This window comes from Varanus komodoensis, unplaced genomic scaffold, assembly GCF_004798865.1.
Source record: "Varanus komodoensis strain SLA01 unplaced genomic scaffold, ASM479886v1 scaffold60, whole genome shotgun sequence".
Lineage (NCBI taxonomy): Eukaryota > Metazoa > Chordata > Lepidosauria > Squamata > Varanidae > Varanus > Varanus komodoensis.
In genome coordinates this window covers 4,099,527-4,122,272 of record NW_025336223.1, presented here as the reverse complement: position 1 = coordinate 4,122,272, position 22,746 = coordinate 4,099,527, and the positions used below count along the sequence as shown (strand labels likewise).

Sequence of the window (22,746 nt, the reverse complement as noted above, 5' to 3'; positions counted from 1 at the left end):
GGAATTCAAAAAGATGTTCACGTTATATTCCTCTTTAACTTTCTTATCTCTGTCTGCATGGAGCTTCCTAGTGATTTGACCAACCTCTTCCGTCTGCTGCAACCAATCAACCGGCACAGATCAGCCGCTTCCACTTAAGGGTCACTCAATTTAGTAGTTTGCGGTTAAATATAAGGAAAATATTCTTATGAAAGTAGATGTGTATAATCTTAAGTCTCCACAGTGTCATGCTTCCAGTTCATGTATTCATGCAGATAGGTCCAGATCTTAAAAGCCGCAATGCTTTTAGTTTCACTTTCCTACCTTTTCCGCAGCGGATCTCCGCTCAACCCAGATGAGCAAATATTTCCCTGATGGGTTCGGATGTTACAGTGTAATTAGAGCGCTGTGACGATCAGAGTTTATTAGAAGTTTGGATTCTGCTTTGGCTTTTGCCCCTTTATACCTTGGTTTGTTTTTGATTTGTACCCCATGGCAGACTTTTGTTGTGTGTAGAGGTGACTTAACAATGAGCTCCTGCTCTTTAGTAGTACTTCATTTCAACAGGTACTTGGAAAGCAGAGCTTCAGTGATTTCAAAGGTGCTAATTTTAACACGATGCTAATAGGATATTAAACTGCCATGAGTCCAGGTAATCAAAGACTGCGATTCTTCCTCAATTGCTGTGCCTTAATAAAAGTAGGTCGTAGCTGCATGAATGTAGCCTTTGCATCATCATCATGTTCAACCCAAGTGTCACAAGATGTTGCATTTCCTGCTTATATACCTAACCCCAATGTTTGTATTAAAAAAGCACTTCCTAGCAGCTGGTGAAAGGATACTAGAAACATGTACTTAATGTTGTAGAGATTCCAATTGAAAATAAGAGGAAAAGTCTCTTTAGGGAAGTTGCTTTCTTAAGAAAATTCTATGTTCAGCAAAGTTAGTTTTTAGGAACATGCATATGCTATAATTTTGGCTCCCCAAATAATTTTGGTGTGCACACAGAAAATGAGGTTACACGACTTCACACTAATACCACTCTGAAAGTAAATCATTACAAAAAGTAACCAAGCACATACACTTAGAAATCCAACTTTGCCAGTTTGGAAGTTTGACCAGAGTAAGCTTAGAAAAGCCAAATGAGAACTTTTGATTCCTGCTTTTTTTGGGCTGTGATGGGTGGAGCAAAACATAGGCTGATCTTGCAATCTGTTGATTAGAAGCTGCTCCACAGCTTTAAATTGGCTTGCATGTACAGTGTAAGGTGCAATGTAGCTTTAAATGAAAAATTGCTATTTGATTTTTTGAAACCTCTCCTCCAGTCAATCTAGTATGTCATTTTTAATCCCCAAGACCAGTCTAAGATCTGCCTGACCTTGTGCTGAAAATGAAAAATGCCTGCTGTGTACAAAAGTAGGTTCTTTGCCAAGCCAAACAAAACCTAAAACTGTAGAAGGTGAAAAGCCCAAATATTCTGACAGAGCCAAATAAAATACAAGGAAACCTTTATTTTTTTAATTTTATCAAGATTTTTTGTCTTTTTTTCCAGCTGTTTCAGAGGACAAGTCCAGTCAGTTTTTGTATTAAAAGGATCTTGATGGAGGTAGCTGTGTCTGTCCTGACTTGCTTGCACTCGTCTTGGTAAACAAACTCAAAATAAAATTAAAATCAAGAAAGTGAGAGCCAAGGTGATGAGCATTGCAGCCAGGTCTGTGTAACAGATGTGGAACTGCAGCCTCCAGTCACTATGTACAAAGTCCATCCAATGTCCCCTCTCACCCAAGCACAATCCAAGTGCAACTGGCAGCTTATGGAAGAGTGTACTTCCTCCTCTCTCCAGCCATATTCTCCCATACAGAGAGGACCTAATCTGATCAGGAGTGCCAGGCCGGGGGGCAGGGGGGGTTGCAGGTCATATAAGGGTGTGTATATGTCACTTTAGCTGAATCACTGGGTTGGCAGCAGTGGACAAGCATTTCATTGCTGCTGAGCCACCTACAGAGAAAGAGAGAGAAAAACTTAGTATAGTTTACACAATATACAACCCACCCAGCTGGGCAGTCGCCATGGGCCCCCTCCCTCCAGTTCATGGCCAGGGTTAGGGTGGAGAGGGAGAGGTGCAGGCCTAAAGGCTTACCTGCTGGGGTGGTGGCGGTGGAGGAGGTTCACTGCTACGGTTTGCCAAGCGGCTGAGGATGTTGCGCTCCGACATCTGGAGACGCACAGCCACTGGAGGAATGCGGGCAATTGTGGCGGGCAGCCGTGTCACATCGGCCTTCATGTCGCTCAGTAACTCCTCCAGCTGCTTCAGCACTGGAAGAAAAAAGGAAATTCTGGACTTACCTGTGAATTTGTTCTTCTTAAGGAGGGGAGGGCAGCTAGTGTTCAGAAAGGTCTGTGGCCAGGAAGGCAGGCTCCAATTTCAAAAAGGAGAAGAAAGGGCCACTGCCCTAACACTGAAGCGCAGAATGCTCCCATGCCTAAATTGTAGCTATAACCAACGGGTGCAACCAGCTGCAAATAACTATTGCATCCCTTGTTCCCTTCACAGCTGTATGTGGTGGCACCAGTCCTCCAAAAAGCAATTATCTCCTAAAATGTTGCATGACCTTAGAAGATGGCCCCATGTAATGTAAGCCCTAGCTGCCCTTCTTTCCTTGAGAACAGAAATTCACAGCCAAGTCCAGATTTTCCTTGTCTCCCCATTTGTGGGGAGGAGGGCAGCTAGTATTAGCAGGTTAGAAAGGGATACAAGCTAAGAAGGAAATCATTCCATGTACTGGAGGTAGACGTGGGACAGTAGCACACTAGTGTTTCTAGTATGCTTACAGAAATTTGTCTACTGGGGGAAAAGCCAGTTTATAGGGACATTTGCTTTCAACTAGGGAATGATCCGATAAGTGTTTAATTCAGTTGACTAGAAATTGACATCTTTGCAATTGTGGCTGCCACAGCTCCTTGGTGTTGTCCCAAAGAAAGCATGACAAGCAGATCATCCCATCCTGCCTCAAGATCAGCAGGATCTCAATGGAAACAAATAAGATTGGCACAGATTAACCTGCAGTATTTGTTCCTGATTTCAGTGTGAGGGCAGGATGTGAGGCTAGGTATTCTCAGATCAGGCAAGGAAAGATAAAGTGAAATTTGGACTTTACCAGAAATTGATTGTTGTGCTTTCGATGTAGGCTAGCTGGTATTTCATTAGTTTCTTTGAAAATGTTAGAAAGTAGTCTTTCGTGTTTCTAGGACAGGAATTGATATGACAACCTCCATTTCCAGCAAAACTTTGGAAATCCTGCAATATTTGGAGGGACTGTTGGCTAAAGGAACCAAGAAAAATCTGTGTCTCAGCTTTCTGGAGAATTCCGTGGCATAACTTTTGGAAACTAATACCATTATCCACTGGTGAGGCTTTTCCAGAAATCCAAAAATTCTGTCAAATGACTTTCAACTAACAGGATGAGCTTAAGAGTCATGATCAAAGGCGTATCTACTCCAGCATTCTCTTCACAGTACCCAATCAGCTGACTGTGGAAGCCCAAATGTGGAACATAAATACAGTTATACCCTCCTGTTTGAAGGAGAGAGGAGTGCACCATGTATGTATGATGTTTAGATTTTGCTGCACAAAACTGAGGAACAGCTGGGCTTGGATCTCTTCTGCTTTTGTTTTTATTCAGTCATAATGTCCCTTTTATGAAATAAAAAAGGAACAACATTGTTTGGAAGCAGTATTTTCTTTGTGACAGATGAAGCAACGTTCATGCCTACTAAAGACAGTTTCCAAACAGTACCAGAAGAGCTTGCAGTCCAGGAACGAAACGTTAACTAGGCTTGCCTTAGCCCTGTTATTTCCAAGTCAGTTGTGTAGCAACAGATTTCTCTGGGCAGCTCAACAGCATCTAAGCATGTGTTAGTAAGGACAGTTGTGCAGATATAGGTAACACATTTATTCAGGCCATCTCTGTTTAAAATGATCACTGACTTATGCAACACTCTCTCTATAATAAGAACGAAAAATGTGGAAGATGCTCTCAGAACCCACAGATGACAAATCCAACTTTCTAGGTCTCGCAGCTTTGGAACTGTGGCAGAGCTCATCTTTCAACAGCTTCCCAGCTTCAGCTTAGAATGATGGCTTTGAGGTGATGGCTTTGATGGCTGTAGTGGCATCAGTTTTGGAACAATCAGTCTTGTATGGTGTTTTCAATAGACAGCAGATCTCCCAGGTGGGAGAGAAGAGTCTTGCACATGGTGCCAGTACTTAGGCAATCACAAAAGCACAAGCTAGACCAGCTCTGAGGAGAAGGCATGAAGCCTCTCACTTCTGGAATAATCATGACAAAAGAGGACTTTCAATTCTATGGAAAAAGGGATTTCTGTTCTTAGAAACTACTTTTAACTCAAGCAAGCATGACTTGTTGCAATTTAAAAGATAACCAAGTTACTTTAACCCAAGTTATCAAACATTTTTAAAGTACTGGATTTTTTTTTACTGGGTTGACAACTTTAACAATAATTATTGTTATAGGCTTTTTCTTTCTTGTTGCTGCAGGCAGCATACATGGATGACAGAAGAAAAACTGTTGCAAAGAACAGATGTGAAGCAAAAGGTGACAAACAGGGTCAGAAGAGTAATCTGAGTGTAAGATTTCAGCAACTATCAGAGAGAGACAAAAAAGAACTATTACAATTATCAGTGCAAAGAAATATAAGAGAACAACAAAAGGGGGGAAGTAAGAGACCTCTTCCAGGAGTTCCAAGAAATCAAATGGAAATTCAAACTTAGATTAAAAATGCTAAAATACAAACACGGAAACATACTATCTGACCAGGAGAAAATAAGAGAAGATGAACAGAATATACAGAAGGACTATACAGAATAGGTGAAAGGATGACCGACTTCTTTGAAGAAGAATCCTATGAAGAAGAACCTGCAATTTTACAAAGCAATGTTAAAGCTGCTCAGCTTGCAAACAATAGAGCACCTGGAGTAGATAGGACATCAGCAGAACTATTTCAAATTGCAGAAAAAGAATCAGTCCAAATTCTAACAAACATAAAAAATATGGAAAACAAAACACAGACTGGAAACATTCGATACATATTCTAATCCCTAAGAAATGAGATGCAAAACAGTGCAGAAGCCATAGGGCTGTTGCATTACTCTCTCTCACAAGCAAAGTGATGCTCAAAGTGTTGTTACAAAGACTACTACCCTATATGGAGCGAGGAATGCCAGACGTCCAAGCTGGATTCTAAAAAGGAAAACGCACTAGAAATCATATTGCAAATACATGTTGGCTACCACAACACCAAAGAATTTCAGAATTTTCAGTCTATGCTTTATAGAATAAGCAAAGTCTTGTGTGGTTCACAAGAAGCTACAGAAGGTCCTGAAAGAATTGGGTGTGCCTCCGCACTTGATTGTTCTGATGCATAACCTGTATCATGGGCAAGAAGCTACGCTTACACTATACTTAAAGCTACAATTAGGACAGAATGGGGGAAACAGACAGGTTTCTAATGGGCAAAATTTTTTTTTATCAGACAAAGGTTTTTAAAATCTCCCTTATCTGTTCAATCTGTGCACAAAACATATCATAAGCAAAGCTGAACTAGAATCAGAGAAAGAAGTGAAAATTAGTGGAAGAAGCATCAGTAACAGAAATGATGTCATACTACTGGTAGAAAATAGCAATGACTTGAAATGACTCCTGATAAAAATGAAAGCATAAAGTACAAATGAATATCAAGAAAACAAAAATTATATCCACAGAAGAATTACAGAATTTGACTGCATTCTGGGATGATCAAGAGGTTGTCCTTCCTGTTTGTGACAGCCTTTCAAGTCCTTTCAGAGTGCTCTCCATCTCCCCATGGTCTTCTCAAGGCTAAACATGCCCAGTTCTTTCAATCTCTCCTCAAAGGGCACTGTCTCCAGTTCCTGGATCATCCCTGTAGCCCTCCTTTGAACCATTTCCAGCTTGTCTGCTTCTTTCTTAAACTGTGATGCTCTAAACACAATACTCCAGATGAGGCCTAACCAGTGCTAAGTAAAGAACTAGCACTTCACAGGATTTGGAAGTGATACTTCTATTTGAAACAGCATTTTCCTTTTTGCAGCCACAGCACATTGTTGACTCACATTCAGCTTCTGAGCTATAACAATTCCAAGATCCTTCTCACTTGCAGTATTGTTGAGCCAAGTATTTTCCATCTTGGAACCATGCATTTAGTTTCATTTTCCCAGGTGCAGAACTTGGCATTTGTCTCTAATAAATTTTATTCTGTTGTTTCCAGTACAGTGCTCTAGCCTAGCAATATCACCTTGAGTATTTTTTCTGTCCTTCACGGTATTAGGCGTCCCACACAGTTCTGTGTCATCTGCGAATCTGATAATCCTTTCATACACTTCATAATCCAAATTGTTAATAAAAAATATTGAAGCTGACTGGGCCAGGACAGAACTCCACAGCACCCCACGTCACCTCTTCTCAGTTTGAGAAGGTGCCACTGATGAGCACTCGGAGTCTAATTCTGTAGTCAACTGTGGATCCATCTGATAGCTGTTCCATCTAGCCCACTTTTAGCTAGTTTGCTCATCAGGACATAGTGGAGTCCTTCTGTCAAAAGCTTTGCAGAGGTCAGGTATACTATGTCCATCAAGGTGTTTGCAGACTGACTGCTTTATAATCTTCCCCAAAATTTTTGCAGGGATCGATGTCATACTGGCTGGTCTATAGTTCCCAGGTTCTTTTTTTTACCTTTCTTGAAAATAGGGACAACATATTAGCCCGTCTCTAGTCGTCTAGCACTTCCCCTGTCCTCCGTGATTTCTCAAAGATAACAGACAGTGGTTCTGAGAGTTCTTCTTCCAGCTCCTTTGACTCTAGGATGGAATTTCAGTCCCTGGAGATTTGAACTCAAAGAAGTTAGGTGTTCCTTGATGGTTCACCTATCAATCTTGAGCTTCCATCTTGCTCCTTCACCTTGTACTTCCCCTCCATCAGGAAGGTAACAAATCTTTTGGGAGAAGTCTGAGCCAAAGTAGGAATCAAGCACTTCTGCCTTTTCTTTGTCATCTGTTATCACCTTGCCATCCACACTGAGTAGTTGAACCCCCATTTCTTCCATCTGTCTTTTATTCTGGACATATCTGAAGGTTTTCTGTTGCTTTTAGCATCCCTTGATAGTTCATTTCTAGCTTTTTAACCTTCCTGACACTATCCCTGTAATTCCATGCTACCTGTCTGTATTCTTCCTTTGTAACCTGGCTTTCCTTCCACTTGTACATGTCCTTTTTTGTTTTCAGATCACCTCTAAATATTTTGTAAAGCCACGCGGGCTTCTTCTGTTGTCTTCTCCTCCTTTTCCTTGTTGAAACTGTAACTTAAGAATTTTCCTTTTTAAAAGTTCCAAACCCTCTTGGACTCCTTTTCTTATCAGTCACTTGTCATGGGATTTTACTTCCTGAGAACAAGTTCTGCACTAGGGACTTCCTTGGGTGTTGCCTGGACTTTATTTCCAGAGCTGTTTCTGCTCTTTCACTGAAGGGAGGCTATTCCACTTCCCCCTTTCAGGTAAGGAATGTGAAGGGGAGAAATATAGTGTGAAAAACAGGCTGTCCTGGTGAAGGTATCTTTGTGATGGAAGCAACCGCAATGTACTCTACTGCCACACTTGCTGGAAGCAGCTGGAGAGAAAAATTTCCCCTTCAGATTCTTTAAACAGGGTAGGTTGGATCAGAGGTTAACTGGATAGCAAAATTCATTTCAACTCCTGCTGTATGTGCTCCTTGTAACAAAGTGTTGTCTTTGGGGGCGGGGGGTTATTACTTTGTGTTGCTTTGCATATTTGCAAGACTACCAAGTCCTCCGGAAGTCAGTGTCACCCAGCCAACACAAGACATAAAGGGAGCAAGGCAGTAAGGCTTTGTCTCCTCATGTTAAAGTTGGGATCTGCCTTCCTGATCTGAAAGAGGGGCTTCCCCACCACCACCAATACTAGCTGCTTTCCTCCCTCAGAGAGAAAAAAAGTACACACATGTAGAGGGAAATGGGGCAGTGTGTGTGGGGTGGAGATGGGGGGAAGGGGCCAGTGGCATACATTACAAATCTGCCCTCGCTCAGGATGGTCTCCTGCTGACTTCTCACCTTTGTGAAGCACCGCATTAGCTGGTTTATTCCCAGCCATAGACTCCTTGGATAGATGCTGGTGGCTCTCAGCTAGGCACTCCACCTCAGCAAAACGTGTGTTCAGGGCCATAGAAGGATGGGATGGATCTTCAGACATGTTCAGGTAGGCAGCTCTTCGTAGCTGCTCTTCAATTACCAGTGCCTGTTCCAGAAGCTGGAAAACGGGGTTTAAGGCAGAAGAGCCTGAGCATCTCTTCAAAGTGCTGCACCAGAGATCTTTTTCCATTCTAAGACAGGCTCAGACTACACAGTTTTCTCTCAGTCCATTATTTATTATTATATCATCACCAAAGAAGAAATACTTGCCTAAGCTGGTGATTTTACTTCCAGTTTCCACAGTGCCAAAAAAGATTTCTAAACAGTTCTGGAATGGGATGTTCCCGATGCATGTGGGAGAAGTCTTGTTATGCGGCACATTCAAACCCATGTTTGTAAAAAACTACTTCAGCTCCCTCAAAGTGTATACCACCACAAAATGTTTACGGCAAACCTATGTGGACTTACTGGCCTTATATTGTCCCAACTCCACTCTTTATCTTAAGGTACAATCCACTCTAGCTTAAAGGATAACCATGTCCAACATTGAGAAGGACCAGTGTTAGCTGCTGCAGAAATGCTAAATGAAGAATTCACCCTTATGACTTTTGCAGTGTGACCACCACATCGTATCTGGAACATTTTAGAACACACAAAATCCTGCTTCAAGGTCCTTTCGACTCAAAACTATTTGGGCTGTGAGAATGACCACTGTGTTCCTGGGATCTACAGGACCCCCAATCCCATTCTTACCAGACTAGAATGTGAGCATTCTGCCTTTTGACTTATTTCAAGTACTGGCTAGGAGCACTACCACAATGCCCCGTAAAATAAATTGAGGAAAATCTCATTTACTTGCTACAGCTTTCACCTCAATCTACACAGAATATTCTCTTCCTAATTATCAGGTGCCTAAAAGAAGAGGAATAAATTACATTGCCAAAGGAAATCCAAAGTTTTGTACCATACAACCAGGAGTTTTTATTACCAAGAGGTTCTCACCTTAAACCTCCGGGCTAAGAATTTGTTCTTTATTTCCAGGAAGTTGCCTCTGTTCATTTCACCCTTGAATGGTTCATTGAGGATGGCGTAACGAGGATCATTCTGGATATCTTGCCACCGAGCGTAACCATGGCTGAAATTGACCAAGCTCAGAAGAAATAACTTGGAAAGTGTATGGTACTGTGGTGAGAGGGATAGTACTGGGACAGCGTTCTTTTTATACAGCAAAGGAAAATATATCTTTCTAGCATACGGTCTTATTTGCACCCTCAAAACAGGTAGCTTTTTCAAATATGCAAGTCATAGTCCAGAGCTTAAGTCAGTTCCCAGTGCCTTAGATCCACTAATCAAGCCTTAACACTTCCCGCAGATGCTCACTGGCCTACGTAATTTCTCCTAATTTCACTGCTCCTCCTGCCAAGCCACTGTTGCAAAATTTGCTGAAGCACAGCCTCCTGGAGCTGCAGCACTTTTGCTTGGATCCAGTTGGGCAGCAGTGGGTAAGCCAGTGCTGAAAAAATTGTCACAGTTGTTGATGAGGACATAGGAACAGCAACAATTGCAGCAAGAGGGTAAACCAGGGCATATGGATATCCACCAGAAGCCAGCAGACAAACACACAATGCTACATTCATGCCAGAAACAGAGTGCATACACATACAACAGAGTACATGAACCACAATGTGCAGAATTCATTCACATTAAGAGTGCTGGTTTTAAATCTGGGAAGACCTGTATCTAAATCTGATAACCGTGCTGTGTAACACAGTTGCACTCTTAGCATTATTTATTATTATTATTTCATTCCATTTTCTTGTGAAACTTGTTGTAAGAATAAAGCAAGGTAATCTTATGAACTGTATCCTATGCTACTTGGAGGAGCAGGATATAAAGAAACAAGCAGATGCGGCAAACGTGTGGGAAATCCTTTGCACGAAGCCATGTTAATAATCTAGGGTTAGGCTAACCCTGAAGATTCTAAGCAAAGGATACTTAATGATGCCTGCCAGAAGCCAGTAGTCATGGCGCCGGTGCCAGATCTCATAGGTCTTCTTGGTCACAGTAGCTGCTCGCTCTTCATTTTGCCACAAGGAATGCAACTCTGCAAAAAAGGAAATTACGTCAAAAAATATTTCCTACAGCTGAGGAGCCCACACATCCCAAACAGCTGCTCTCTGGTCCCCAAAGTACCAGTGAAGCCTCCATCTGCAATGTTAAACATGAATCGCTGCTTCATGGCCTTTTTGTGCCGATCATCAGTAGGGTCTTTAGGTGTTTCCCCATTCTGCAGCATCACGACATCTTTCTTTTCATCTTCTTTCTTCTCTTCTGCAAAGAAAGGAGAAGAACTCACTGCTGAGCAAACTTTGCCAAAGACGTTGTCACTATGGATATCAAAGACCATTCTTGTGTACCAGCCATGCCTTAGCATACTTACCTTTCTCATCGAGGTTGATTGTTGGGGGCTCAGCAGGTGGCTCTGCAGGAGTCTTCTCTTCTACCTTCTCTATATCAGCTGTAGGAAATATTTTTAAAAAAAGGACATCCAGTTTGAAAGACATTGTGGCGCTGTGCTTAGGGTGCTGGACTGCGATTCAAGAGACTGGATTCTATACCCCACTCAGTCATGCCACTGGGTGGTTTTGAGTCACTCATGGACTTTCTCACTCCACAGGATTATTGAGAGGATGAAATAGAGGGGACGAAGATTGTGTAAGCCACCTTGGGTTCCTTGTGGGAAAAAGGTGTGAAATAATTACAACAATAAACAACATTCAGATCTGTGATTAGTAGCTAAATACTCCCAAACCAGGTTTATTTTAACAGGCATGTGCATGTACACCAAGGAACTAGTTTCCATACCTCTCCACCATGTAACAAACATCTATGAGGTACATTCATACCTTTACTTTCTGTTTCCATAGGCTCCTCTTTTACTTCTGGTTCATCTGGTTTCTTCTCTTCAGTTTCAACAGCATTCACAGGGGATTTAACCTCCTGTGACTGGGTCTCTGTTGGAGGTGGACCCTGCTAAGAGGGAGGGGATGAGATGGGAAAAGGAAAAAAGTTTAGCTCAATGGTGTCTAAGAAATTAAAACCAACACTGCATTGTAAGATTTTATAGGAAGTCCAGCCACAAGAATTAGCTCTCTTCATCTCTGCACACTATTGACTGCTGAATGATAGCCATATTCTCTCGTATAAAGGCAATGGTCACAATATGGCCAGGAGAGATCAACACCTGAAAACTGGAGAACTTCCAGCATCAACAGAGTGTTAGAAGACAAAGAGAAGGAATGTTATTTGTAACAATACTTGACACTCACCTCAACTGGGATGTCATTTTCTGATGCTGCAGCAGCAGAGGGACTGGCCTCCTTCTCAGGTTCTATGGTTTCCCCTTGATCCTTGGTACAAGCTCCCTCTTCCACTTTCACTCCCTCCTCTATAATTAGCACAGGGGAGGGGGGGTGGGAGGAATCAGTAAACTCTTCCTCTCAAACCCTCAGGGTCCTTGGGTTTCTCCATACCTAATCTGTGTGCTCCAGACACTGATCTGTGGCAGAACCAACCCTTCCCTTCCCATACAAACATCCCATATGGATGTCCTCTTGCGCCTTTGAGGACAGCTCAACACTCAAAGAAGCCCTCCTAATTTAAGAGATTGTTCAATCTACGTCCGCCCCAAGTCCTCTAGCACAGCTTTGGCAAGAGGAGCTGGAACTGAAGGCTGGACGGGGCTTACTGAGATAAACTTAAGGCTCTCACCAAGTGGAGGAACAGGGGCAGGGGTATTGGGCTGTGTATCTCCAGGTGTAGATGGAGTTGGGGTTTTGGGAGAAGGTGAGCTGGGCTGCAAAAGCTTCTTGTTCTCCTCTATCTCTGCTAGTTCAGGCATACTCCAGCGACCATTCACATGTTCAAATTCTTGCACCTAAGAAGACAACAAACAACAAAAGCCCTTTTGTTCCTTCAGATCAGAACTAATGAAACCCATCTTTAAGTTTCTGGACTCTAAAGAAAAGGTGGAAGGAAAAGGAATAGTCCATTGCATGCATATCAGGGGCTTAGAACTATCTAATAGCTTCCTTGTCTCTAACAAAATAGATGGGAAAGTTGCCTTAGTACTCACCTTCTTTCGTATGAGAGACATGACTCCTATTCGAGTGAGAACATGCTGTCGGGACAGACCCTCACGCGGGACCCCATCAGCAAACGTTTCTGCACCATCTGCTCCTGGCTCACACAAGTGACGCATGAAGAGAGAGACATAGGCTCTGTGGATGGGAAATGGGAAAAGCCTCAGTGCCAGCTTCCATCAAGCCATTTGGAGGCTGTAGCAGCACCACCATCACATTCAAGTTCTCCCCCAGCAACAGCCAAAGGTGTCTAGTGGAAGCTGTTGAGCAGCAATCCTGCTTTGCCCCGTCACCAGCTGCCTCCTCAGGGTCTGTTTGTGACATTCTGTCATGTCACTTTCCTACTGTCATTTATGAGTCAGCAGAAATTGTTGCCATCGTTCCACACTGCTCTTTTCTGCCCCCATCCTTGCACAGACTCACTTGAATTCCTTTTCCGACTTTCCCCGGAGGTCCCGCACCAACCACTGGGTAGTAAAGGCATCCTGAGGGGGCATCCCATAACGCATGATGGCATTAAGGAAGGCCTTTCGCTGGCGAGCGTTGAAGCCCAGTACCTGCAAAGGGAGAGCCAGGGGAGAAAACTCTCAAGATTCAGCTTGCACTGCATAAGCAAACACGGTCATCCTCCAGGGAATTAATTTTATTCAGAAAAGTTCTATGCCACCCTTCAATTTAAAACTCTTTAGAGCAGAACACAATTACCTCAATGTTGCCTCCCACACGGGCAAGAAGCGGAGGAAGAGGCTTATCTTTATCATTCCTTAGGCCTTTGCGGCTAGGCCGGCGAGCAGCTGGCAAGATGAAAATATTGGTAAGAACAGCACAATTAATCTCAGGAAAATACATCAAAACCACATGGAGACTGGTACAGTCATAAGAACTACCATCCTATTTCTTTTATTCATTCTATGTGTAGCCTGTCTTTACTCCAAGGTGGCCAAAAGAGTGTGCATATTAGCACCTTTTGTCCTCACGACTGTCTGAAGTAGGTTCTTACTGTTGCTGCTGCTATTATTAGATTGCAATTATCTCCTCTTGTGAGGAACCCAAGGTGGCTTTGCACAGCTTCATTTCATCTTCACAACAACCACCCTCCGAGACAGATGGAAATGAGAGTCTGTGACTGGCCCAAATTGATGGACAAGTGGAGACTAGAACTCAGATCTCCCAGACCCCCAGTCCAACCCTCACCACACTGGCTCAGCTGTGGCTGAGATGGCAATATAGTTCCATCCAAGGTAATTCACTGCTGAATGAGAATTTGAATCTAGACTTTACCACTTCTAATCTGACATGCTAATCACCACACTGGCTTTACTTCCTCTCATCTTCCTTTTGATTTTTTTCTAGAATCATATACATAATGAAGTGCACAGTATATCATCGTAACATACCTTCCGACCTTTCATCAAAATCTTCATCCCCTTCTTCAGAGGCCACAGAATAATCAGACTGATTATCTGACTGATCATCTTGCCAGTCTGGAGAGACAAAATATCCAGGTAAGTAAAGTCTGCTCCCTTTAAACCACCCTACTCCACTTTTTCTTTAACACACACTCAGATGTGTGCACAAGGGCGCACGCACACACACACAACTACCTCTGTCTTCCTGTGAACCATCATTGTAGTTGACCTGCTTGCGGATGCGCTTGCCCTTCCCTAGATTCCTGGCCAGGTCTTCCTGCTGCTGCTCGTAATGGTGACGAAGTAGTTTTTCCCAATAATCTGGATCTACTGACTCCTCTTGCTTGATAATCTCCCGTTCAACTTCTTCCTCCTCCTTCCAGAGAAACATCCACAAATTAAAAACAACTCAATGCTATGCTTATTTATTCAAAGGGAATCCCCAGTGAATTAAAATGTATCTTACTCTTCTGTAAGTAGACGTAATTCCTGCATCAATGAAGATGACAGTTGAAGCAGTCAGTTCACACTTACCCCCATTTCCTCTTCACGCACCACATACTGGGCCACCTTGAAGGAACTCAGGTATTCATTCATGCCCTGAAGCTCAGCATCCTCTGTCTCATCCTGGTTCCGGTCCAGCAAACGTTCGATTGCCTTATCATCATAATGAATGACACTGCTGTCTTCACCTTCTTTGTTATCACCTAAAGGGAAGCACAGACTTGGCTGTAACTGAAGTGGTACGGAGTAGGTGAGCGGAGACCGAGCAAAAGCAATCCCCAAATTGATCACTCTGTGCAACATTAAGTAGGTTCTTACCACCTTCTGTAGCCTCATCTTTGAAAAGTTCTTCAGTACCAAATTTGAGAATGTCGTCCAGTTCCTGTTTTGACATGGAACCAGTCTTGGAGCCCAACCCTGGCCGCACAACCAGATGTGTCAACATCATTTTCTTCTTAGCCACTTGTGTGATTCGCTCTTCCACAGAGGCTCGGGTGACAAAGCGATAAATCATCACCTTCTTATTTTGCCCAATTCGGTGAGCACGGCTGAAGGCCTGAAAGAAAAGGGGGCAGGGGGGATATGAAACAAGGTCTTCCACAACTCATTAAATTTTCCTCCCTCTTTCAATTCTTTTCTTTCCATGACCCACATCTCTTTCATCTTCTATTCTCCCTCAAAACATTACCTTTTATCCAAGAGAGTGGCTGCATCAGAGCTCCTGAAAAGCTCCAGAGTGCTGGAAAATCAGGATCCTGGATTATGTGCATTGGCCTCCATGGACAGAGAGGACTCTCCTGCTCAGACCATTGCTGAGGGGTAAGGCTTAGGGCCCTTCCTCCCATCATACACTGGTACTAACTGTATATCGAAAACAAATAGCTGAAGAGAGCTATTGTCTTCTGAGATTTAATTTGGAGAGGCTGATCTTGTTGTTCAAGCCTACCTGAATGTCATTGTGTGGATTCCAGTCAGAGTCATAGATTATCACAGTGTCTGCAGTGGCAAGGTTGATGCCGAGGCCCCCAGCTCTGGTAGAAAGTAGGAAACAGAACTGTGGGGCACCAGGAGCTAGAAAGAAGAGAAATTGGCACAGTTTGAGGTCTTAGGTTTGGAATACCCAGATTTTCATTTTCTTAAGTTCTCCAGGTAGATTAAGGTTATTATAAAGGACAGACTGTATATTAGCAAAGCTGAGGTGGAAAGAAGAATCCCAGTTCATGCCAAGCTAACTGAATTCGTAATACACTCCAACACATCCGTACCGTTGAAGCGATCAATGGCTTCTTGGCGCATATTTCCTGTGATTCCACCATCAATTCTCTCATACTTATATCCTTCATGCTCCAGGAAATCTTCCAAAAGGTCCAACATCTTAGTCATCTAAAAAAGGGCAAAGAAATTAACTAAAGCATAGATGCACAACATGTATTCAGCTTACCTATCACTATCAGCGTGGCTACCCCCATACTGACAATTTCCTACTTACAGGAAGATACTGCTGCTCTTTATTACCTGAGAGAAAATCAGCACCCTGTGGCCCCCCTCCTTGAGATTCTTCAACATTTTCTGGAGCAGAAGCAGTTTCCCAGAGGCCCGGATTAGAGCGCTGCCATCATACATTCCATTGGGCATCTTTGGTGCTTCCTGGATGTAAGGAGGAGGTAAGAGGAAGAGTAGGGGAATTCTTCAAATTACTGGTTTTAGCTAGGTTATTACTGACAAATGCAGACCACTTTGCTTATGCTCTAGGTGTGCCAGAAGTATTATGTATTGTTTCAATTCTAGTTAAAATTACCTATGCTCCTTTGGTGCTTTTTGCAATTACAGAATTCCTGTAACTTTGCCTACAGGAAAGCCCCCAAAGCTCTATGAATGGGGAAACACAGTGAGAAATAAAAGCTCTTAGTATCTAGAACAACTTCAAGCTTTGGGTTGTGCATGCACACAAGCTCACTCACGTGCATGTATTTTCAAACAGATTCCAAGGGAACAGGAACCTACCATAGCAGCTACAGGGAAGAGATATGGGTGGTTGCAGCATTTTTTCAAATCCATAACCACATTGAGCAGAGAAACTTGGTTGCCACCACCCCGGGCATTCAGTGCTTCAAAATTCCTTGTCAGGATATATTTGTAGTACTTCCTGTAAGCATAATAACACATTCACATTGCTCACCCCTTCTTTTCACAAAGGATATTCCTGCTGCAGACATTCAGCATCTACCTTAGAATTACATACTGAGGCAAAGCTCTCTATATTCTCAACCCACTCATGATCCGAGGAGGACAAGTAAGGGTCTGGTTTTATGCAGCTGACCAGCAACAGAGACAAGACTCACTACAGGAAAGTGAGAATAGCAAAAACTTAATTCTAAACCAGCCCTCTGAATCACGCAACATTGGAGGAAGGCATTAGACTCGACCTTATGAACTGCAGCATGCTCAACGAAAGGGTACTTAGTCCCAATCCAAGAGGAAGAGGACCACCCTCCCACACTCACTTCTGCATCGGGCTTAGTTCCACTCTGACAATAAGCTCTGTCTTGGAAGGCATGTTCTTGAAGACATCGGCCTTCAGCCGCCTCAGCATATGTGGGCCCAGCATATCATGAAGCTTTTTGATCTGATCCTCCTTGGCAATATCTGCAAACTCCTCCAGGAAGCCCTCCAGATTGCTATGGAAGAATTCAGAGAGATACTTAGGAAGCTAGTGGGGAAGAAACATGAGAACTGTAAGCCAAGAGGCAAGCAATGCTCACATGCACACAATACAACTTACTGAAATCTTTCAGGTGTCAAGAAGTTAAGGAGGTGGAACAGCTCCTCCAGATTGTTCTGCAGAGGGGTCCCTGTAAGCAGCAGCTTGTGCTGAAGGGAGTAGCCATTCAGCACCCGGAAAAACTGAAGGGAGTATGAGAAAGTAAGAAAGACAAAAAGATTGTGTTATCCAATGTAATTCAAATCCCACTTCAATTTTTCAAGTAACTTCTTGATTTGTGCAAAGCTATAATAATCCAACATTTTAAGAAATATGCATTAATAACAGTTTGAATAGCACTGTCCTAAACACAATACAGAAAATGGTAAACATGGGACAAAATAAAGTTATTAAAACACCAAGACTCTTCCAATAATCATAGTTATTTCACTTTCTGCTTGAAAGGCAACTGTACTTGTGTCACACAGTCCAGAAAATTGTAGTAATAATCCATAAAACTCAAGAGCTGTCCAGCATACGCCAAACTATCACAAGTTCACACAGCTGCCATAGTCTAAACTAGGATGTGTGTGCACACACATACATACAGCATAAAATGGTTGTAGGTGACAAGCTTTGTCTGAAAGGCTGGTCAGTGATGGCAATTCGGTAAAAAAAAAGTTGGTCTGCATGTGTGTGAAGCTAGTTCACCCCCTGCAATGCACATTGGATAAGTGCACGAGTGCAAACAGAATAAACTAGCAATTACAGGCAGCCAAACATCTACTCTGTATAGCATTGAAGACTCCTGGCTAATTGTTCTACCACCATACACTAAATAAAAAGTAAGAAAAAGAGAAATACCTTTATCTAGAGAAAGTTCTGTGATCTGAGATATAAATATTACTATATAAGGGTTCATAAAAGTAATAGATGGGAAGCAGTTTCTCCTTACTTTGGACTGATTATTCTTTAGTCTGTGTGCTTCATCCACTATAAGGCAGGCCCAGTCAATGGAGCCCAGAATAGCCATATCAATAGTGATTAACTCATAGGAAGTGAGCAACACATGGAATTTCACAGATGCCTCTTTCTGCAAGGATCAGAGGGACAAATTAGTCTTTCAAGGAAAATGAACAGAAGGTGAGGGGCCCAGGCCCAAACCAGACTTCCCAAACTCTAGGAAACAATTCTCACATAAATGCTGATTCAAGTTAGTTTGCCATAATACCTTCATCCTGGAGGCCTTCTTCCCCCCACGTATAGCATTGTCTTCAAAGGAAAATTCATTCTCACGGATGATGGCCCGGCTGTCTTTGTCCCCAACGTAGGTCACCACATACATGTCAGGGGCCCACATTTCAAACTCTCTCTCCCAGTTGATGATGGTAGACAATGGAGCACTCACCAAGAAAGGTCCTTTAGAGTGTCCCTGCGAGCAGACACACTTCTTGATATAAGACAGCAGGAAATGGACTTCATGAATGTTATATATGTAAGCTCCAAGGCCTACTGGAACCTCACCTCCTTGTAAAGAGAATATAGAAACACAGCAGTTTGTACAGTCTTTCCCAGCCCCATTTCATCAGCCAGGATGGTGTCTGTGCCTTGAGCCCAGGAGAAACGTAGCCAATTCAGGCCCTCTAGCTGGTAAGGATGCAGGGTTCCTCCAGTCACATCCAGATAATCAGGTTGTCTATCATACTTAACTGTAGGCTGCAAAGATACGAGAAGCAACTGAAAATGTCTTATTTCTCCCTATCAATACTGGAAGAAAGTTTGCCCTACTGGGTAAACATACAAACTTGCTTTTTATAATTTGCTGCTACAGCTTTAGATCCTGAGACAGTCTTAATTTAAATATTTCCTTCAATACCCTATTTTTTTTAAACAGACAGGGTGATGTAAAACATGCTTCAATATAAGGGGAAGAAAAGCCTTTAGCCAAACAGGGCTTCACATGCTCAGTATCCCCTTTTTAACCAGGCTGTGTATGAAACACATCTGTAGCCTTATGCACAAATTCCATATCTACACTAATGCATCTGCAGATGTACAGCCAATCAACCTACACAGAAGCACAAAATGTTTCATTTAAATATGCCTATGCCCCATGTTTGTGAAATTTGTTGCTAAGAATTGGATAGGTGAATCAGGAAAGCATTATGATGGGGAATGTTAACAAGATGTTAAACCATAGAAACACTGACACTATGGATGATGAACAAGATTAACTGCAGCTGGGAGAAGAGTTAGAGCAATTCCATAGGAAGGAAGTGTGCAAATTCTAGGTTCTGTACAAGACTTGGTGAACTCCTGGTAGAAACAAAGGCCTCAGTAGATGAGATTTCCTGTTTTGGCAAGATACTGTTCACTCTTGTAGAGAGGTAAATTCTACTTCACATAAGGCCAGTAAATGGGCCCTGCACCTACATTTCCCCCTCTTCCATTACCAGCAAAAGGTCTTTCAAATAACTGTCAGAGGGAGCATCACTCCCTCTTTCTTCAACAGTCCTGCCTTGCTATGCTAAAACTACATTTCTGCAGTAACTGTGACCACCATTACAAGCCCTTGTAATTTCTGTGCTTTAAGAAGAAATCTGACTTTGAATAACTTTTGTTGGTGCAAAGTTGCAGCAAAGTAACAATCTTAGCTCAAGTTGAACAAACTGAAGTATGCTTGGATCATAACTTCCTTCTATAGAAATACAATTTCTCACTTCAGCTGCAGAATATGTAGAACATGTTCTCTCCAACTTTGATAATATAGACTACAGACTCACTATGACCTCTTCCCTCTCCCGTTTCCCCCATCCCTGACCTCTGATAAGATTAACTTACATCTACTGTTGGTGTTTCTGGGGGCCTTTCTAATTTCCGCAGCTTCACCTTCTTTATCTTCTTGCCAGGTCTTCCTTCTTCACCCCTCATCAACTCCCTGTACAAAACAGTACCACAGAAGCTGAGCAGATTCTGAACAAGAGCCCTTAAGATGGAAAACAAGATTCCTTCCCAGAGCAATAGTCACAAAGCTGTAAAAAGTTCCACTCACTTCAGAAAGAAAGCAGGATGCCCATGACTGATTCACATTATCAACCAGTAGAGGTTGGCTAGACTTTCCCTTTCTCATTCCTTTATTTAGCAACTAGGCAAATCACACTCTTACCTGTGGTTCCAGTAAGCCTGCTTGTAGATGTCATAATCCTGCACCTCTGCCTCCTCATTCTCCCAAGAAGCCTGATCATATGGCAAATCCCTCCATTTAATAAGGTAGTGAACATTCCCCTTTTTATCCACACTGGAAGAAGAACAGAGATAGATTTAAATAAGTCTACTTATAAAAGCTAAATGATGAACTGGGCCTTTTTTCCATCTCTTTCTAAAAAGTACTCAAAAAATGGAACCACACAATGCACATGTGTATCTTTTACCTCTACTGCATAAAAAGGGACTGTGATAGGAACACAGTTCAAAGCCTTCCCTTTCCCATGAGCATATGCACATGGGAGTTAGATGGAGCCACAAGAATCGAAGTCTCCCTATTGTGCCCTCAAAGCTTTGGAATGAACTCCCCAAGAAGGTCCAAAAGAGTTCTACCTGTACCCGTCTTCTGAAAAGGAACACAAATTTCGCATTCTGGGAAAGCATTTTGCTAGCCTTTCTTCAGGTAATCTTTTTTCCGCCTTACCTGTGATTAAGAATCCGATGGATCATCATCCATTCTGGCTTGATACCGTAACGGTAAAAACGCTCTTCCATCTCTGCAAACTTGGGATCTTTGTTCTTGCGTTTACGGCTTTTCTCTTCTTCCCCCCCAAAATCTCCTGAAGGGGGCTCATCCATATCATTTTTACGTTGGTAATTACGAAACATTACTTGGCAATGCAGTTCCAGCTGAAGTATGAACAGATAGCGTTATATATGACCTTGATATAGGGCTAGCTAGCATCTTCCCTTTGACTTGGTTAAGACCCCCTTTGCTTACCTGTAACTCAGACACCCAGGAGCAGTGCCAATAAGACATGCCTTGCCATTTAACGAAGAACTGTCGCTCAGGTCTTCCCTCCAGGGGCTTAGGAGAAGGCGCATTTGGGTCTGAATCAGCTGGCCGTGGTACTGGGGTAGGCAGTGGGGGCTGTCCCCATTTCCAAGTAAGAATCTTCTGTACCTTGCCTTTCAGGGGTGGGCACTGAAAAAAATGGGCCAAAATTTAGAAATTACTCCTTTCTCAAAAAAAATTATTCCTCTTTGCTCCCACCCTTTCTGTTTGGTGGCATTTCCAAGTATTTTCATTGCCAGCAACAGTGTCAGGGAAGAAAGCTCCAAGGGCTCCAACTTTTGCAGCTTAAATTAACATTCTTTTTCAAAATCCATGTCAAGAAGAAAGTATAATCAAAAGAACCCCAGCAAAAAATAAGGGCTTACTACATCTCTGGTATCTCCAATTATGTGAATCAACAGTGAAAGTAAAGCCAAGTATTTGTAAGTATCTGCTATAAAGACAAAAGAAAGATCAGCTTTGGGAAGGAAATGGAAGGTGCCTTCCAAATTAACTCCCACCCTGGCTATTTCTGAAGAACCACCTGTTTCCTTCTGAACTGAGAAGACACCCCATGTTCAGATTACTGGGACCTGACTAAAGAAAATGTATTACAAAAAGCCAAGACCGCTTACAACTGTTGAATCATTTTAAGAAACAGAGTATTACAGGTTTTCTGGGTTTTTCTTCTCTCAGGATGGTGTTGGGGATGTTAAACTTAATATACATGCCGACCTGAAGGGCTTACAATATGAATAGCTGTCCCATATTCCAGTATGAACCGCCCAATTTTGGCTTATATTCCTCAAAATCAAAAAAATTGTGCACCAGGTAGTGTTTCCTGGCTACATCTGAACATCTGGGTTTTAAAGATCTAGCCCACAGGCATCTAGCAGTTCACATCCAGGAGGGAAAAGTTGCTTTTTTATTATTATTGGTTTGTAAAACACAGTCACTACAGGAGACAAGACAACCGTATCTTAGTTTTAATCACAAAAATTTTATCTGCCCACAGAGTGTGTTCCCAAAAACTCAAGCCAAATACAGGACTTCAAAGTAAAGACACATGGGTCAAAGCTATTTTACTCATGGCATTCACAGTTACCAACACAGCTTAAATTCCCCATTTAGGAAAGAAGACAGCTACTCACAGTACAGCGTGGGCAAAGCCACTCTCCATTTGGAATTTCTGGCAAAGGGGGATTCAAACAGTGGATGTGATAAGAAGAAGGGCAGGCATCACAGCAGAGAAGCTCTCCTCCATCTTTGCAGACACGGCAGAATTCCATGTGGTGATCATCCTCCTCTTCTGCATCGCCCACAGCATCCTCCATGATCTCCTCACCCTCAGAGTTATCATCTTTGGCCTCCCATTGAATACCTTCTTTCTCCTAAAGGAGAGGGAAACTGTTAGATCTGACAGTCCTACCACTTTTCCTGGCATCACCTTCCCAGTCCTCTAACTACATAACAGAGCCCAAAACTCACACAGTGTGGGCAGCTCCACTTGCCCTCTGGCGCTTTCTCCATATCTGGATCCAGACAAACCATGTGATAGGCACGAGGGCAAGTGTCACACAGGATGATCTCTCCCCCCTGTTGGCACACCTCACAGTAGTCCTGGTGGTCTGTTTCATAGCCATCAACAGTTGCAGCCGAATCCTCTTCTCCTAGTTCAGTAGAATGGTGGGGAAGTGTTAAACTGTAATGTGAGCGGTGAGCTTTTCAAACAAGA

The 22,746-nt window shown here is 42.7% G+C and overlaps 1 protein-coding gene and 1 non-coding gene across 7 annotated transcripts in view; both read right to left on the bottom strand.

Moving 5' to 3' along the window:
* Positions 1 to 1,470: 1,470 nt before the first annotated feature.
* Positions 1,471 to 22,746, bottom strand: part of CHD4 (chromodomain helicase DNA binding protein 4) — a 28,202-nt gene continuing 6,926 nt past the window's right edge. For 4 of the 6 annotated variants that reach the window (XM_044449672.1, XM_044449671.1, XM_044449670.1 and 1 more), the window contains 32 exons: positions 22,500 to 22,681; positions 22,163 to 22,402; positions 20,958 to 21,161; positions 20,661 to 20,866; positions 20,139 to 20,270; positions 19,814 to 19,910; positions 18,497 to 18,688; positions 18,204 to 18,404; positions 17,928 to 18,065; positions 17,054 to 17,175; positions 16,776 to 16,949; positions 16,276 to 16,417; positions 15,787 to 15,918; positions 15,537 to 15,654; positions 15,218 to 15,342; positions 14,590 to 14,827; positions 14,302 to 14,474; positions 13,960 to 14,143; positions 13,756 to 13,842; positions 13,064 to 13,152; positions 12,782 to 12,915; positions 12,352 to 12,496; positions 11,988 to 12,153; positions 11,546 to 11,664; positions 11,123 to 11,249; positions 10,657 to 10,734; positions 10,410 to 10,547; positions 10,212 to 10,320; positions 9,219 to 9,351; positions 8,139 to 8,334; positions 2,120 to 2,295; positions 1,471 to 1,977 (listed from right to left, as the gene is read on the bottom strand). In XM_044449672.1, coding sequence (XP_044305607.1) covers positions 1,960 to 1,977; positions 2,120 to 2,295; positions 8,139 to 8,334; positions 9,219 to 9,351; positions 10,212 to 10,320; positions 10,410 to 10,547; positions 10,657 to 10,734; positions 11,123 to 11,249; positions 11,546 to 11,664; positions 11,988 to 12,153; positions 12,352 to 12,496; positions 12,782 to 12,915; positions 13,064 to 13,152; positions 13,756 to 13,842; positions 13,960 to 14,143; positions 14,302 to 14,474; positions 14,590 to 14,827; positions 15,218 to 15,342; positions 15,537 to 15,654; positions 15,787 to 15,918; positions 16,276 to 16,417; positions 16,776 to 16,949; positions 17,054 to 17,175; positions 17,928 to 18,065; positions 18,204 to 18,404; positions 18,497 to 18,688; positions 19,814 to 19,910; positions 20,139 to 20,270; positions 20,661 to 20,866; positions 20,958 to 21,161; positions 22,163 to 22,402; positions 22,500 to 22,681 — 4,715 coding nt within the window. In that variant the 3' untranslated portion in view covers positions 1,471 to 1,959. The remainder of the gene's footprint in view (positions 1,978 to 2,119; positions 2,296 to 8,138; positions 8,335 to 9,218; positions 9,352 to 10,211; positions 10,321 to 10,409; positions 10,548 to 10,656; positions 10,735 to 11,122; positions 11,250 to 11,545; positions 11,665 to 11,987; positions 12,154 to 12,351; positions 12,497 to 12,781; positions 12,916 to 13,063; positions 13,153 to 13,755; positions 13,843 to 13,959; positions 14,144 to 14,301; positions 14,475 to 14,589; positions 14,828 to 15,217; positions 15,343 to 15,536; positions 15,655 to 15,786; positions 15,919 to 16,275; positions 16,418 to 16,775; positions 16,950 to 17,053; positions 17,176 to 17,927; positions 18,066 to 18,203; positions 18,405 to 18,496; positions 18,689 to 19,813; positions 19,911 to 20,138; positions 20,271 to 20,660; positions 20,867 to 20,957; positions 21,162 to 22,162; positions 22,403 to 22,499; positions 22,682 to 22,746) is intronic. The other 2 variants (XM_044449674.1, XM_044449673.1) reach the window with 2 other exon arrangements.
* LOC123033271 lies at positions 11,822 to 11,957 on the bottom strand. The gene has a single exon (XR_006416592.1).